The sequence below is a fragment of the Dasypus novemcinctus genome, chromosome X (genome assembly GCF_030445035.2).
Source record: "Dasypus novemcinctus isolate mDasNov1 chromosome X, mDasNov1.1.hap2, whole genome shotgun sequence".
Classification (NCBI taxonomy): domain Eukaryota; kingdom Metazoa; phylum Chordata; class Mammalia; order Cingulata; family Dasypodidae; genus Dasypus; species Dasypus novemcinctus.
In genome coordinates this window covers 10,335,196-10,352,850 of record NC_080704.1, presented here as the reverse complement: position 1 = coordinate 10,352,850, position 17,655 = coordinate 10,335,196, and the positions used below count along the sequence as shown (strand labels likewise).

At 35.4% G+C, this 17,655-nt stretch overlaps 1 protein-coding gene across 6 annotated transcripts in view; it reads left to right on the top strand.

Moving 5' to 3' along the window:
* Window positions 1-17,655, top strand: part of LOC131277238 (lysine-specific demethylase 6A-like) — a 228,147-nt gene that overhangs the window by 25,995 nt on the left and 184,497 nt on the right. For all 6 annotated transcript variants that reach the window (XM_058291775.1, XM_058291776.1, XM_058291773.1 and 3 more), the window contains exon 3: window positions 12,093-12,201. In XM_058291775.1, the coding sequence (XP_058147758.1) occupies window positions 12,093-12,201 (109 nt within the window). The remainder of the gene's footprint in view (window positions 1-12,092; window positions 12,202-17,655) is intronic.

Below are 17,655 nucleotides of genomic sequence, written 5' to 3'. Positions count from 1 at the left end.
ACTGGATCTTCCATTAGTGATTTCATCTCCTTTTTGAAGTTCCTTACTTCAGTACTTGTCAGTGGGTTATTTACATGGTCAATCTCCCCTGGCTCCAGTGGATACAAAGGCTCAATGGAGCTTTGCTCTTTCACTCTCTTCTCCTCACTTGTTCTGGGGAATGGAAAATTTTGTGTATCTTTCTTACACTGTTCCAATTCTTTCCTCAGCTGTTGGTGAGTTGTAACTGGCGGGACTCTTGGCCCTGCTTGATTCTCTGGCTCCCCAGTGCTTGGAATTGATTTTCTTGGGCTCTCAAATCTAATGACCCTTGTCCCAGGAGGGGAGGGGGAATGTAAGGAGGAAGGAGATCAACAGGGGGTCCCAGGCTTTGGTTTCTATGGTTTTATTTTCTGCAGCATCAGTTTCTGGAGGTTTTTTCTTGGGATCTATATTTTCAGCTTTTCATAGGATAGAGAGTGGCCCCCTCTCCCGTTAACCAGCACAGACCCGTTAATCAGACTCTTCTTTGGAGAAGGGGGTGTTCCCATTAACATGCAGTACAATGTTGGCACAAAGCTAATCTTCATCTGCCCCATATTTTGGCCAGAATACTTTGGGTGGTAAAATACTTTCCTTGGTCCAGATACACCAGCAGTATTTAATTATTTTCTTCTTCTTTTTTTTTTTTTTCCCCCACAGCGATACTCTTACACCCTATTCACATCATATTTACTTAACGTGATGTACAGAGTCTGAGACAATAGCTTTCAAACAAGGTGACATCTGTGCTTACATTGTGGTGCATACTTTAGGATACACAGTTTTTTAAATTCTTGGTTATCCTGTGTTTTACATTATGGTTTACATTATCAGTCTGTCATCTCCTATATATTATGGTGTAATATTACATGTTTTATATCCATCCTTGTGTACTCTCATGAAACTCCTCTCTTACCCCCCATTTACCTTGGTTCCACAATTTAACGTCCATTTTCCCTTCCACCTTGGTGCCCACAGTGACAGCCAACCTCCGTTTCCCGAGGAGCCACTTCCAGAGATAGATGGAATAATTATTTTCTTCTTGTCTTTTCCCGTGGTCTGATCGCTATCAGTCCAGTGCCTTAACATCCTCCCTAATGAACTATCTAGAGGAATATCTCCTTCCCTTTTTTTTTCCCAGTCGACTGACTGCCTCTATTTCCCATTCTGTGTCTTGTCTGGATCTCTTTCTCTCAAATATTTTGCTTTGTCATCTCTGGCCCTTTCCCTAGTGGGAGAAGAGAAATGCAAATTGGGATTCCGCACTCTTACTTTGCTCAGTATGTCACTCATCTCATGCACACACAATCAGAATTTCCAACCACCAAGGCGGTACTTAATATTAATAGCCCTTGTTCTTACCTTTGTCTGTGCACAGAGTCACCTGGTAAATGAAAGGCAGATTTTCCCTTCCCTTTGTTCATCCACTATCAGCAGATCTAAGCATCTGTTCTCAGGTCTCATGTCTGCTAAAGTCTATCCTGCTGGACAAGATAGTTGTTGATAGCCACACCAACTCTTTTCTTGTTTCTAGGTGTTTGGAATATATTTTTTCCATCTTTTTACTTTCAGTATGTTTTGGTGTAAGGTGAATATTTTGTAAACAAGATATATTTGTCTTTTTTTTTTCCCATTGCAGCCATTTCTTAATTCGATGGTTTGGTAGTTGAGTTGTAGAAGTTCCTTTTTATATATGGTGGATTCTAACCGCTTAAGAGATAATGGTTTACAAATATTTTCTCCCATTCTGGATGTTTTCTTTTCACATTGTTGCTCATAATGTCCTCTGATGCACAAAAGTTTTAAATTTAAATTTAAAGTTTTAAATTTATTTTTTCTTCTGTTGCTATTGCTTCTCGTGTAAAATTCATTGCCTATTTACAAGGTCCTGAAGATGTCTATGTTTTCCTGTAAGAATTTCATAGTAGTAGCTTTTACATTTATGTCTCTAATTCGCTTCGAACTTTGTGTGGTAGATGTAGGTGTTCATATTAATACCTTTTTTAAAAAGACTTATTTATTTACCTCTCCAGTCGTTCCCCCATGCCCCCCGTTATCTGCATTCTATATCCATTCGCTGTGTGTTCTTCTGTGTCTGCTTGTATTCTCATTAGGCGGCCCTGGGAACTGATCCTGGCAGTGGAAGAGAGTGGAATAATTATCTTGCACCACCTCAGCTTCCTGATCTGCTGTGTCTCTTTTATTACCTCTCCTGTGTGTCTCTTTTTGTTGTGTCATCATGCTGCGCCAGCTCTCCATGAGGGTCAGCACTCCTGCATGGGGGGGCACTCCATGCAGGCTGGCATTCTGTGTAGGCCAGGTTGCCCTCACCAGGAGCCCCTGGGCATCGAACCCTGGACCTTCTATATAGTAGATGGGAGCCCAACTGCTTGAGCCACATCCACTTCCCCCTATTAATACTTTTGTGAGTGGATTTCCGATTGACTCAGCATAATCTGTTAGAGATACTGTTCTTTCCTCTTTGAATCTGTTACCCTTGTCTAAAATCACCTGTCCATTATGTGTGGATTTAGCTTTGGATTCAGTTCAAATGGACATATTTAAAATGAACATGAATTACTTTTTCATTTATTTTGATCTTTAATTTCTTTCGCTTGTGTTTTTGTAGTTTTCAGAATACTAGGCTTTTATCTTGTAGGTTAAATTTATTCCAAGGTGTTTTATTCTTTTAAATGCTACTTTAAATCAAATAATTTTCTTGGTTTCTTTTTTTTCCCTTTGGAACCCAAGTGTCTTCTTCATGTTTATCATTTTTTGCAACTTTATTGGAACTATAATGAATTTATTTAGGTTCTAGTATCTTTTTTTTGTATGCTTTTGGGCTTTCTGTATATATATGTATATATATGATCATGTTATGTGTTAATAGGAATAATTTTAACTTCTTTTCCAATTCGGATCCCTTTTGTTTCTTTCTCTTGTGTGATTGTTCTGGCTAAAACTTCTATTACAGTGTTTCATAGAGTTGACAGTGGGCATCCTTGTCTTGTTCCTGTTAGGGTGAAAGCTTTAAGTCTTTAAAAATTGAGTATTTTTGCTGTAGGGTTTTCATAACTGTCCTTTATCAGATTGAGAAAGATCCCTTTTATTCCTAGTTTTCTTAGTATTTTTACCGTGAAAAAAGATATTGTTTATTTCAAAAGACTTTTCTGCCTCAATTGAGATTATTATCATGTAGTTTTTCTCCCCTTTTTTCTATTATTGTGGTGATTTATCTTGATTGATTTTATTTATGTTGTTGAACTGTTCTTGGATTTCTGGAATAAATCTCACTTGGTCATGGTATGTAATCTTTGCATTTGGTTTGCCTTTGAGTTTTAAGATTTTTTGCATCTGTTTTCATATAGGATACTTGTCTGTAGTTTTCTTTTCTTGTGCTGTTACTATCCATTTTCAGTATCCGGGCAATAATGTTGAGGAATAAAAAGCATAACCTTGCAAAATATCTAACAAGTCATTCCTACCCCTGCTTACCTCTTCTGTGGATCGGCCTGTGAGGGCATGGCCTTGCTGGAGAATATCAAATAACTCCTACACTTGTTTCTGTAAATCAACCTGTGAAAACATGGCCTAGTAGAAAGATAGCAAATGAGTGACTTCACCCCCCGCTTCTGTAAATCAGCTTGCAACCTGACAGCTGCATTCTGCCTCTCTAACCCCCTGGTTGCAAAATTTCGCTGAACAATGCGTTAGCCAATGAACAGAAGTTATGCTGATCTGAAATCCTATATAAACCTATGAATTCTGAAAAATGGGGTTCAGAATTTGGAGATTGACTCTCTTCTGGGCCCACGTGTAATGAAACTATTCATCTACCTTTCTGGAGTGCCGTTTGTGAGTTTCCTGGCTTTGCTGTAACAATAGTAGTCTCATAAGATGAGGAAGTAGTCCTTTTTGCTAATTTTTTGAAAGAGTTTGTGAAGTGTTCGAGTTAAATCTTTAGGTGTTTGTTGTAGAATTCAGTAGGCTTATGGGATGTTCATGATTACTTTTTCAATTTCTTGATTTGTTGTCCATCTGAATTGAGATTTTCTATTTTTGCATCAGATTAGGGAATTTTCATGTTACTTGTTTATCTAGATTTTCTATTTATATAATAGTTCTCAGTATCCTCTTATAATCCTTTTTATTTTGTAGGCTTATTAGAAATGTCCTTACTTTGGTTCCTGGTTTTGGTCTGTCCTCTCTCTTTTTTTCCTTGTTATTTTAGCCGCATTTTATTGATGTTTTCAGAAAAGAAACTTTTGTGGATACATTTTATTGTTCTTCTATTCTCTGTTTCATTTTTGTCTGCTTTTATACTGATTGTTTTCTTGTACTAGCTCCTTTAGCATTTCTTGCAGGTAAGGCTTTCTGATATTCACATCTTTCAGCTTTTATGTGTAAATGTTTTAATTCCTTATTCATACTTGAAAGAGAATTTTGCCAGTTATAGAATTCTTTGTTGAATTGTTTCCCCTTAAGGTTGTAAATATAATATCCTGTCCTCCATGTTTCTGAAGAGAAATCTGCTGTTAATCTTATTGGGATCACTTGTGTGTAATAAGTACCTTCTCTTTTGCTACTTTCAAAATCCTGTTATCAAACAATTAAAGATGGAAAGGTGTTTTTTAATGTATGGAGGGTTAGAAATTGAACCTGGCATCTTATATTGGGAAACCAGTGTTCAACTACTGAGCCACACTGGCTCCCCTGATTTGGTTTCCTCATTTGTTTAGCTTGTTGTTTGTTTTTGTTTTTTCTAGGCGGCACCAGTACTGAACCCCAGTCCTCCCAAGTTGGAAGCAGGCAGTCACCTGCTTGAGCCACATCCGTTCCCCTTAAAGGAAGCCCACCTCTTTTTTTTTTCTGGAGATCTTGGAGCCAGGGAGTGAACCCAGAATCTTGTATATGGGAAGCTAGTGCTCAATCACTGAACCATATTAGCTCCCCTGAGTTATTTTTTCATTTGTTTTGCTTGTTTTTTGTTTTTTTTTTTTTTAGGAGGCACCGGGAACCGAGCCCGGGACCTCCCATGTGGAAAGCAGGCGCCCAACAGCTTGAGCCACATCTACTCCTGAAAAGGTAGTATTTTGTTACTCAAGTTTCAGCCTTCATATTACTTGGTAGGAATGCTGTATATAGCATTTACACATGTAAGAGGTAACTTTGTATTAGGTTTCTTTTGAGAATCATCTAATTCTGAATTATTTAAAGAAAAAATATAACTGGATTATACATTTCTTTAGAAAGAATGGTATTCTTTCTAAGATTAGTAAGTTTCTTGGCTCTTGTTTTGTCCAACTTGATTGCCGTTTTTTTTTTATGAAATGTTTATCACTTGAGGAGTGGATAATAAATTTTAGAATCAACATATTTTTCCACTGATTTTTTTTAAAATAGGAAATCAGGTTTGAAATGTTAAAATTTTTGCTTATAGAAATTAAGTCAGAAGAATAAAGCAAGTCTTAGAAAAGAATATTCAGAAGGAAATTCTAACTTTGTATACCTTATTAATTATAAGTGGTAATCATCATTGCCAAGTTATTTCCTTGAGCTCTGAATTACAAAGACCTGAAACTTCATCCTCTTTTTCTGCTGTTTAAGAAGTGAATTACTACAGTTGAAAGAAAAAACTTTCATACAGTTTAGGATCTCAAAACATTATTCAGCAATTCATGAATCAGGTGATATCTCATTCAGAAAAGTCAGAGCCTCTATGGAGCTCATAGGGCATATGTGGAAGCTAGTGAGTAAATGTTTTGATTTGGTGGATTGTATTTTCCATTTTATATAGGGGGTGTCATACAAAGTGGGGAACAGATATACATTGGTTAGTATGCTATACATTTCCATTCTGAGAAGATAACACTACAGAACCAACACTGGTTTATGAGCAGGTATTGCTTACCTGCAATTCTGTAAGGTGTGTCCCATATTCTCCACAAGCCCTTGCAGGTCAATGTTTCTTGTTTCATTTTTTCATCTAGAAAGGCCATTTTTTAAAAGGGATTCCTAGTAACAACCACTGTAGGTGACAATTTTATTTTACTTGAAACTGCAAATTATGACTTATAGTGAAAAGATATTCTTATTCTCTTCAAGTGTCATTTAAAACCTCAGTTTAAAATCTTTTTAAAAGTATAGCATTACACATACAAAAAAGTAGATTTATAAATTTTAAATTTTCCATAATGAGCAAATCTTTTGGGTAAGTACCCAGATAAGAAACATTACTGGGAGCTTAGAAGCTGCTTTTGTGTCTATTTCCTGCCCCAAAGGTAACCATAATGATTTTTATTTCCATAGAAAAATATATTTGTTATTATTTTTAACTGAGGAAACTTTCATTAGGCTGACTTAAAGACTTTTGTGTTTGTGTATGTTTATGTGTGTTTGGTGGGTTTATTTTAGTTCTCTTGTTGGAGAGAGTAATTCCAGTGTCTTTTTTGTTTGTTTTTTCTGTCTTGAGGCCAGTTTCTTCAGCACTTAATATGTTTTTTTATAGTACTCTAGCATATGGAATTGATTGTTGCACTTTTTATGATGTTTTCTCCCTTGACCTGAATGGCAGTACATATGTGGGTTTCCTTTCTACTTTTTTTAAAATATATGTTTTTAAAGACTTATTTACTTATTTTATTTATTCTGCTACCCACCCCGTCCACTGTCCCGGATGGTTCTGTTGCGTGATGGCTCATTGGCTTGCTTGGGACTGAACCTGGGGCCTCCCAAATGGAAGGTAACTGTCCAGTGGCCTCAGCTACATCTGTTCCCTTTGGGCTGCAGTGTCTCCTGGCTTGTGGCATTTAGCTCCTTGAGGTGGGTTGCGGCATCTAGCTTGTTGAAGTGGGTTGCAGCAGATGTGGCATCTTTCATATGGCAGGCTGGCACTTAGCTGGTTGAGCCACACCCTCTTCTCTCCTGCCTACTTTTGGTTGTTCTTTCCATGCATCATTTTTCTCTTAACCTTCTTATAGAGATTATTCTCTGACTTATTTATTTATTTTTCCCCTTGTTGTCTATTCGCTGTGCAATCTTCTTTGCCTTCTCTTTAGGTGACCCCAGGAACCAATCCTGGCAGTTTCCAGAATGGGAGAGAGGTGCTCAATCTCTTGTGCCACCTCAACTCTGTGGTCTGCTGCATCTCTCATTGTCTCTCCTCTGTGTATCTTTCGTTGCATAATCTTGATGTGCCAGCCCTCTGCTCAGGCCAGCTTGCCACACTCCTGCGTGTGCCAGCTCTTCTTCACAGTTCAGCATTCCCTTTGAGCCAGCTTGCCGCTCAGGCCAGTTCTCTTTGCTTGGGCCAGCTTGCTGTGCAGGTCAGCTTGCCTTCACCAGGAGGCCCTGGGAATTGAACCCTGCACCTTCCATATGGGAGACGGGAGCCCAGTTGCTTCATCCACATCCCTACCTGTTCTTTCTGCTTAGATCTTATATAATCTTAAGCTTCACTACAAATTCATCATATACATTTTCTTCATTCTAGCCAATCCTAGAGAATCATAATGTTCATATTCATTGTTTTCTGTTAGATTTCTAGAAGACCCTTTCAAAATTTTTCTTTTTATCCACTTTTTTTACTTTGCAAATTTGTGTATGTGGACCATCCTAGAAGAGATATTAATGAATGCCATACAATGAAAGGGATTCCTTATACCCAACTTATACCCAATATTATTAGAAATAATAGGTTAAGTCAAGTTATAGTTTTACTTTTTCTATGAGCCTGTACTATGCTAATGTGGATTGTGAGTCTCCAAGGAGATAGTCCTTCATCACATTAAAGGCTGTTAAAATGTTTTTCTTTCATTTAAGTTTTTTCCACAAGGTAGCAAGGATTATAAATGAATTATTTACCATCAATAAAACAAAAATCAGATGTGAGATTGTTTTTTTATAGCAGGCATTGTCAATTGCATGTAGGATATTCCATTTTTTTCATGTTTTCAGTTCATTTATGACAACAAATTTTCCCTTCTTGACTTTGAATATGAGTTTTGAATATTCATTTGAATTTAAGCTTTAAAATATTACCTACATATATAAATGAGTCCCCTTCTGATAATTTTTCATTGATCATTTAAGTGTCTGGCTGTTCTCATGATGGACATAGAAGCAATTTAGATGGACTATAAATAGCTTGTTATTTCCCATGATAAATCATAAAGTATTTTTCAATTATACTTTCATTTACAAAAGACCCAGAATAGGTTAATTATGAAAAATTTATTTAGCCCAGAAAAGTGAAAGAAAATTCTAGCTATTTTTTAAAATTTGATTTATGTCATTGTGGTTTATTATCATTGACGTGTCTAAAACTCAGCTTTTCTTCGCTTTGGTATAATTGACATTTTTAAACAGATATTTCTTTGTAGTTGGGGATTGACTTGTACACTTTTTGTTAGCTTCCTTGGCCTCTTTCTGCTAGGTATGAGTATCAGAGTCCCCAGTTTTGATAATCAAAATATTTCCAGATACTACCTAATGTCCGATTATATCATAGAGCAAATCCCTTCTTCTCCTTTCCAATTCCATTTGCCTCCCCTTTGAGAGGTACAGGATTTGAAAATGTTACAGTGATATCAGCATATTTAAAATACAATAAGAGGAACATGTAAAACCAACTCTTCTTCACTCAGAACATTTTTTTGCTTTATAGAATGTTTGCTTGAATTTATTCTACAGTAATTACATATCTTTTGTCCCCAGTCTTCATTAACCTTGAGACTGAAAGTAGCATTGTCCAAAAAAAAAGTGTTTAGGAACAATGGGGAGCTATCTTCAGTATTTATTTTCCTTTAAATAAAGTTCACATTTCTGTCTCAGTTTGCCAAAGAGTTGCTGATGCTTTTAAAAAGGAGATTTATTTGGGGTAAAAGCTTTTAGTTCTGAGGCCGTGAAATATTCAAACAAGGCACCATCAGAGATGCTTTCTCACCGAAATAAGCTGCCAAATGGCTGTTGATCATTGCCTCTGCCTAGGCATAGACCTTTCAGGCTCATGGTTTCTTAGAGCCCAGCTTCTGGAGCTCAGTTGTGGGCATCTAGGCATAGGGCTTATGTCTTAGGAGCCTCCCCTCTGTCTTGGCTGTTCACTCTGTTCCCTCAGGCATATGGCTCATCTCTTTAGCCTGGGCTGAAATTCCAGTCAAAAGAGTCTCACATCACAGGAATGGATTAGTTCAAAATAATACTTTAAATGAATTAAAAGTTACACTATGAAAATGCTGACATGTAAAGTACATGGGAAATGTTCTTTATTTTCTCTTCTGTTTATTTCCATCCTGTTTTACATTTGAGTCTGTTCACATGATCTTTGATACTGCACATACTTTATGTTTAATAGTGGTTTTAGAGGGGAAAAGGTTAAGAATTTGGCAATCACATCTTGAGCTTATAAGTAGATGTGTTTGAATTCTAGTTCTTTTTTTCAATATTGCTGATTTTTCATTGCAAACAATTTTTTTTAGTGAAGGAAAAATGAGAGATTGGTTAATACAATGGTGGTAATGACATGAAAGTGTTGGTTGAATGTGTAGAAAGTTCATATCTATGCTTAAATCACAAGAAAATTTAGGGAGTGTCTTATATATGGAAGCACTCTGGAAACTCATTTGCTCATATATTTAATATTTAGGAAGCTATAGGAATTTGGAGAAGATTAGGTATTAGAAATTTCTATACAATATGCTTTAAATTAAAAGTGAAGACAGTGACTATTAGGCATTTGTTTGTCATGTCTACATTAGCTTTAAAAACTCAAGTTCATGCTCATCGATGTAAGGCTGTAGCCCAATGGTCATAAAATATTGATGCTCTAATTTTATACAACACTGTAATACATTAAGTATTTTTTTGGAGTAAAATTTAAATAACTTGTTTAGCTGTCTTTCCTTTGTTATTTTTTGAATTTGAAGTCAAGTTTGAATAAAAAGAAATAAATTGTATATTTTTACTTTCTTCAATTTGTAATTTTCTTTAATTTGCATGGTAGAGCACATATACCTTAAATATATGAGATGCTCTGGAAATTTCATATGTCCAAATTTTAGAAATGTAAGAATATATTTAGATTATTTTAATTATAGAAAAGCAGAATGTTTTTTTCCAGCCATTGTGATTTGGTTCTTATGTGCAGTTGAATAGCTAAGGGTAGACTAGGAACTAAAAACAGTCTTCTTTTTAATGTTTATATAAAGAGAGTTGACTTATTCCAGAATACTTTTGTGTGGGGATTCTTTAAACTTGTTGTATATTCATATATGTGTTTTGGATGTATAATTTTCTGGCTCTTCATGTAAAATGTACAATTCATCAAAAGAGTCTGTATTTTACGGAAGATTTTTAAAAGGTCTTGTAAGTGGTTTCTCTTATCACACATTTTCTCATCCTCACAAAATTTCCTGATTTAGTGAAAAGATGATGATGGTAACGAGAAGTCATCCTACTTTCTACCATTGTTGGGTTATTTGACCTCTTTTTTTGAAGGCACCGTATCTGTGAGTGTTTTTGAAAGTGCATCCAGAGATTAAGAAATCATAGGGATTTTTTTCTTAGTGGTCCCACTACAGGGTAACACTTACATCATATGACAAAATTATTGGGAAGATTGAAGCAGTCTTTTATTTTTTTTAACTATATTTTGTACATTTAATAATTGAAAATATAAACAATTAAAAACTAAAAAGAAAACATAGTTGAATAAAAATGTACATTTCTCATTTAAATGTACTGGATACATATACTTTTTTTTGGATCATACAATATCTTAAAATATTTGGTTCATAGTAACACATTCATACAGTATTTGTCCTTTTGTGTCTGGCTTGTTGAAGCAGTCTGGAAAAGTTACAATTTAGTTCTTATTCAACATTACAACAAAAAAAGACTAAGTTCCTTTAGTATACTAAACACTGTAATATATCTAGACATTCTCTAACTTTATTATTTTACCTTTTTTAATGTGATTAGAGCTGAGGTTTTTCAGATTTCTCAAATCTCTCCTGAGTTTAGTGGCATCTCCATTTGTTGTCAGTCTCTAGAATATGGTACCTTTTAGTTTTTAATAAGTAAAAACTCTTTCTGTAACCTGGAGTTGAAAAAATAATTCATTTAAAAGATATTTTTATCCTGTGAATAAGTAGTAGATTGTATCTGTATTGTATGGGAGGGGATTGTGTTAGTGATGATAGTATATGTGAAATATATGAGAAACGGAGGTGAGGGAACAATGGAAAGACACTTAATGGTATTTTAAAATCTGGTGATGTTTTCGATATTAATGGCAGTTAATATTATTACTCTATTAACTCTATCCTGTTGAAATCTATTATTAGCCACATGTAGTTTAAAATTTTCTTGTAGTTATATTTAAAATAGGAAGAGGAAGCAGGTGAAGTTAATTTTATTAGCATGCTTTATTTAACCTGACATTCAAAATGTTATTTAGCTTGGTTAATATAAGGTGATTATTTTAAACTGTTTTTTTGTTTGTTTGTTTGTTTGTTTGTTTATTTTGTTAAGAAGCCTTTGAAATCTATTGTCTTCTACACATTTCCAATGTTAAAAAGCTAAGTCTAAAAACCAAACAAACAAACAAAAAAAGCCAAGCCATGTGTGGTTGGTATCTTTGATCCTGGACAGCATAGCTTGAGTGATTCTATGAATTTTTGTCTGATTCAATAAAGGTCTTTATGTTTGTAGGGCAGATATATAACATTTGTATTTGAGAGTAGTTTTGTTATATGAATAAAGACCAAAGTAGGAATTTAGATTATCAGTGTATAGTTATCAAAAAGCTCTTCTGTTACAATTTATTTTTTGGCAGATATTACTCCATTTTATGTTTTAAATGCAAAAACACATACATCATGACTATTGGATCCATTAAGACATAGAGGAAGTTGTTGTTTAGTATTGTTAAATGAATCCTTAAGTCTGTGGTAGAAGTGATATAATTGCTTTGATTTTGAGTAGTCACATGTAGGGCAATATGAATTCTCTCAGAAAGGAAATGTAATATAAGGTTTTGCCTTTCTCTTAATTCTTATATTTTTCATTTCTAGGCTGTTCGCTACTACGAATCTTTAATCTTAAAAGCTGAAGGAAAAGTGGAATCTGATTTCTTTTGTCAATTAGGTCACTTCAACCTCTTATTGGAAGATTATCCAAAAGGTAAAGATTTTCTCATTTAAAAATTTTTACTTGATTTTTGTTTGCATTGTATAAATTATAATTGTTTTTACTTTTAACTGTGGGTATTTCTTAACCATTTTTATTTTCTTCGTTTAGTCCCCAAACATAATAAATAGATAAGACTAAACAATGTAGAGAGGGAATTGTAAAAATTTCATTCAACTCCCTACTCTTATCAACCTAGATGTGAAGCGATACTGTGTTTGGCCTTGTAAAAAAGCCATGTTTTTAAAAGCTTAGAAAAAGCCAATTTGGTATCTTTTGTGTGTGTATTATGTATGTATAAAATCAGATGTGGACAATTTAGAAGGAGTAACACCAGCTCATCATCTTTCTGTTTAGTTCAGTCTTTCTTAAATTTTCCATTGTAGTAAAAAAAATCCAAAACTTGAACATTTGTAGCCCGTATTATTCTAGAGTGAAATAATACGGGTAACCTCTGGGTCTGAGCTTTGAATAAAATATATTTTTAATTCACTTGAATATTTTTTTTTCTCAGATATGGCTTCTTTTAATGTTCCATTTATATACTAAGCTGTTGACCAAGACTATTACTTATTTAGGTAGTTAAAATCACCCCAACTTGCTGCTTCATATAGACTAAAACTCCATACCAAAGAAAAAGTGTCTTTTTAGAGTATTTTAACTTTGTGATGAAAGTAAAAGTCTTGGTGGTGAATGAATTGATAGGATTATTTCCAGCAAATATATTTACTGTAAAGAACAATTGGCTGATTGTCTCAGGGCTACAGTGAAGTTACTGGTTTGTCACATTAGTACTTCGGTAACAAGTTTTTTCCTGATTTTCTTGTTACTAAGTCAAGCCAACACTTTCTTAAAGAATCATAGTTTTAGTTTGAGACACTATAGCATTTTTTTTGGGTTTTTATCTTCTAGTCACTGCACTCCTATTTAGAAATGTTTCCCTTTAATGTGTTATTTAGCCTCACTGAATTTCTGTTTTGTAATCTATAAAATGAGGAAATAGTAAGATGAGGATTTTATAAGTAATAAACTCTTTTGAATTTGATAAAATGAGCTTTTTTTTTACTTCAATGGTATGACTTTCATTAATAATGCTTAATATATTCTGTAAGATATAACTTTAATGCTAGAGCATTTTAAAGGAAACTATTAGATAAAATACAGTTTTTAAAATAATGCTTTTAAGATTTTTTCCTGTGGTTTCCTATGTAAATGACAGCAAACGAAGACCTTTTTGAGTGTTGAATTATGTCCACCATACAAAACATGATCATTGTATTAGTTAAGGTTTGCCCAGTGAATTAGGGTGGGTCTTGACTGATATGGCTGAAGTTCTTATAAGCAAAGGAATTTGGACAGGGAAATGGAAGCCATGAAAGAAACAAGAAGCTGGAAGTGAACAGACTTCAGAAGAGAAAGGAGAAAACCAGTGAATCCCAAAGAATGACTGACAGCTAGAAGATTCCTGCCCTTGGAGGTATCGCCAACAAATCCCTGTCGTTAAGATAGCCCATTGTATGGTATTTCTTTAACAACTGGGAAACAAACTGTTTTTCATATGAGAAATTGGAATGTAAGATTGGCTTTGGAATTATATATGGATAGAGGCTGGAAGAATTATGAGGTGCTCATTAGAAGAAGCCTAGATTGCTTTGATGAGCTTGTCAATAGAAATACGGACATGAAAGTACTTTATGATTGCCTTACATTACAAACTATGGATGTATTATTGGAAAACGGAGGAAAAGCGATTCTTGTTGTAAAGTCATAGAGAATTTGGAGGAATTATGTTCTGATATTGAATGGAAAGGAGACCTTGAAACCAATTAACTTGGAGACAATTTCTAATATAAGTAAAGAAAGTGCAGCCTGGCTTACCATAAAAGGTGAGAGGAGAGGGGCATGCATAGAGAATTAAATTCTTAAGCCCAAAGGAATCAGCTGTTGATGATTTTGAAAGTTCTCATCCTGTCCAAGTAGCATACTATCAGACTAGGGCCAAGGACTAGCTTTGTCAGTGATCTGCCTGAGTTTTGGTGCGTCTCAGAGGACAGGGCTCCATGTGAGGTTTAAATAAACAACCTTAGCTAAGTAAGGAAGGCATGGATGAATCCATACAGCAATTTCAGTGCAAATCAGGAGTGGTTATCTAGGAAGAATTTGTGGAAATTGCTATATTCTGATGGTTTGAACCTGTCTGAAATGCATAAAACTGAAAAGATTTTTGCAGAGTTTGTATGAGCCTGGACTGAAAGAGCAAGTTGTGGGATTAATTGAAGAAGGAAGAATGACTTCAGGGGTAGAACCACGGAAGCAAAATTTTGGAAACAAAAGATCTCAAGCCAAGAGAGCAGATCTACCCATGTTTGTAGAAAAAGCAGGTTCCCCTCTGTGCTATAAGAGGGTATATCTTGTCCCTCATGGTTCAGGAGAGGGCCACTACCCCATACTAAAAGATGACTGGGCCACTGCTCCAGTGTTTGAGGAGAGTCTGGCTACCATCCCCGGGCTTGAAGAGGGTAAAGTCTGTGTTCTGGAGTTTCCTGAGAGACTGGCTGTCATCCCAATGTTTGGAAAGAATGGGGCCTTTACTACAATGTGAAGGGAGATCATGGCCACTGTGCAAGAGCTTGGAAGGGGTGGGACTGCTACTCCATAAATCCCAAAGAAGAAAATATCTTGCTACAGATGACCAAAAATCTAATGGAAGTTGCCCTAATGGGTTTTAAAGTTGTTTGGGATGATTTCCTTCCAATTTCTCCCATCTGTAATGGGAATGTTTATCCAGTGTTTTTCCCACTCCTGTTTATTGGAAGCAAATAAATAGTTTTCTGGGTTTCATTGGACTGCAGTCAGAAAGGAGTTTGCCCCAGGACGGACTATACCCCAAAAGCATTTTATTGAGAACTTTTACTTAGTATTGTTCTAAAATCACTTTAAGTTTTTTGGAATGCCTACCGTGGAATGAATGTATTTTGCATATGAAAACACATCTTTTAGGGCCCCAGACAACACTGTTGGGGATTTAATTTGTATATCCCACAAAATATGTTTAATCTGTCCCTTTAAAAATGAACATATTTTTAAATATGGGACCTTTGAAGATGTTATTATTTAAGGTGTGTCCAAACTGAATGAGGATAACCCTTAATTAGATATAGCTGAAGTCCTTAGGAAGCAAAGGAAGTTGGACATGAAAAGCCATGAAAGAAGCAAGAAGTTGAAAATCATTGGAAATAGCAGAAAAGGAGAAGATGCTGCCATGTACATATCCATGCAGTTGAAAACCCAAGAACCCCAAATATTGCAGGTTAGCCGGAAGATACCAATCCCTGGATGGGGCAAGCTTTCCTACCTCTGAAACCTTGAGCCAATAAATTCCTTTTGGTAAGGCAGCCCATTGTATTGCATTGTTTTTGCAACCAGAAAAGTAAAAGAGACCTAGAATTGAAAATTAGGTTTGTATAGGAATTGTCTGTCTTTGTCATTTAGACAATGTATATTTAATAATGTTTATTTTTAATTTCTTAAAATTTGAGCCTGAGAATTTCATTAAATTTGCTATTTAAAAGAAGGGAAGATGCTAAAATTTGACTCAAGGTCATAAAGAATCCAGGAGTTGGTGGACTTGGCCCAGTGGTTAGGGTGTCCACCTACCACATGGGAGGTCCGCGGTTCAAACCCCGGGCCTCCTTGACCCGTGTGGAGCTGGCCCATGCGCGGTGCTGAAGCGCACAATGAGTGCCCTGTAAGGAGAGCTGCCCAGAGTGAAAGGAAGTGCAGGCTGCCCAGGAGTGTTGCCACAAACATGGAGAGCTGACACAGCAAGATGACTCACCAAAAAGAAACACAGATTACCATGCTGCTGATAAGGATAGAAGCGGTCACAGAAGAACACACAACGAATGGACACAGAGAGCAGACAACTGGGGGGGAGAGGCAGGGGAGAGAAATAAATAAATAAATAAAATCTTAAAAAAAAAAAAAAAGAATCCAGGGAAGTTTGTGCTTTTTATTTCTTGGTTAAGTAGGTGACCATGTGGTCAGTTAGTCCTTGGGTAATAATCTAGTAAGGACAGAAGATATAAGTACTTGCCCCAGGCATCAAAGTTCTTGGTAAGACTTGGATATCCACACTGTTATGTAGAGAATAAGGTAAAAATAAGCTTGTTCATTTGTAATGGAGGAAAAAAAAAGTATTTAGAGGCCTGCATTTATAATTTATATTTCATGGTTTTCCAATAATAAATTCCCAGAGATACCAGCCAGTGATAAATCGCTCTTCTCCTTTATTCAAATGATTCATTTGTTTTACTGTCGTGTCACTTTTGACCCAAAAACATTGGCTTTGTTTTGTTTCCTAGGTTGCAGATAGCCCAGGGTAAGTTCTTTTCCAAGACCTAAATCAGTCTTGGTGATTTCCTTCTGGCTGTCTTGGCAATATACTACCCTAGGACATTCTAATTTAAGAACATGACCTGTGTCTTTTTAGGTCTTTGAATTTGCCTTTCAGAAAATAATCAATTTTTGGTGTAGTTTGAAAATTTAAAAATCTCTCTATGTTTATAAATTCCTTATTTCAGCTAGAGACTAATGGGGAATTAGAAAAGTATATGTATTTCTATTCTATAAGGCAGACTTATTTTGACATTAAAAGACAGAATATCCATATAAAGTAGTGACCATAGATTAGCTATTACATATGTCTGAAAATTGATATTTTTCATATGTATCAAGTGATTTTCTATTTATCTTCCTTGCATCCAAGTGTCTGGCACATAATATCTTCATATAAGTTATATTTAAATGTTTTTAGATTATTTTTTCTTTAATAAACGTTATTTTTAGAGAAGTTTTAGAATTACAGAAAAATACACCAAAAGTGTCAGCAATTCCCATGTAACACCCCACCCACAATTTCCTCTACTGTTAACATCTTGTGTTAGTTACAATTGATAAACCAGTACTGAAGCATTGTTGCTAACCAAAGCAGATAGTTTACATTATAGTTTACACTTTATGCTGTACAGGCTTATAGACTTTGACTTATGTATGTCATGTGTCCGTCCTTGCAGAATCATATGGTATACTTTCACTAAATATGCCCTAAATATGCCCTGTGTTCCACCTATTCATCCCCAGCCCTCCTGGGTAAAACTTTATACCAGTTTTACAGGTTCTTCCATAAACACTAGCTAAAAACCACAATAACAATAAATCTGCTGTGATACATGCTTACACTCCTCCCTGTGTTTCCTTGTTATTCAGTCTCATTTGTGATGACCATTCTGATTGCTTTAGGCTAAGGGGGGACTTAAATTTAATGGTAGCCAATCCTTGTTTTTTGGGGGATGGGACTTTGCCCATTGTCATCATTTTGTTGCTTGTCCGGAGCAAACTTGTAGAACTGGAAAATAGATTTGGCCACACTTTTCTGGGATTCAGGGA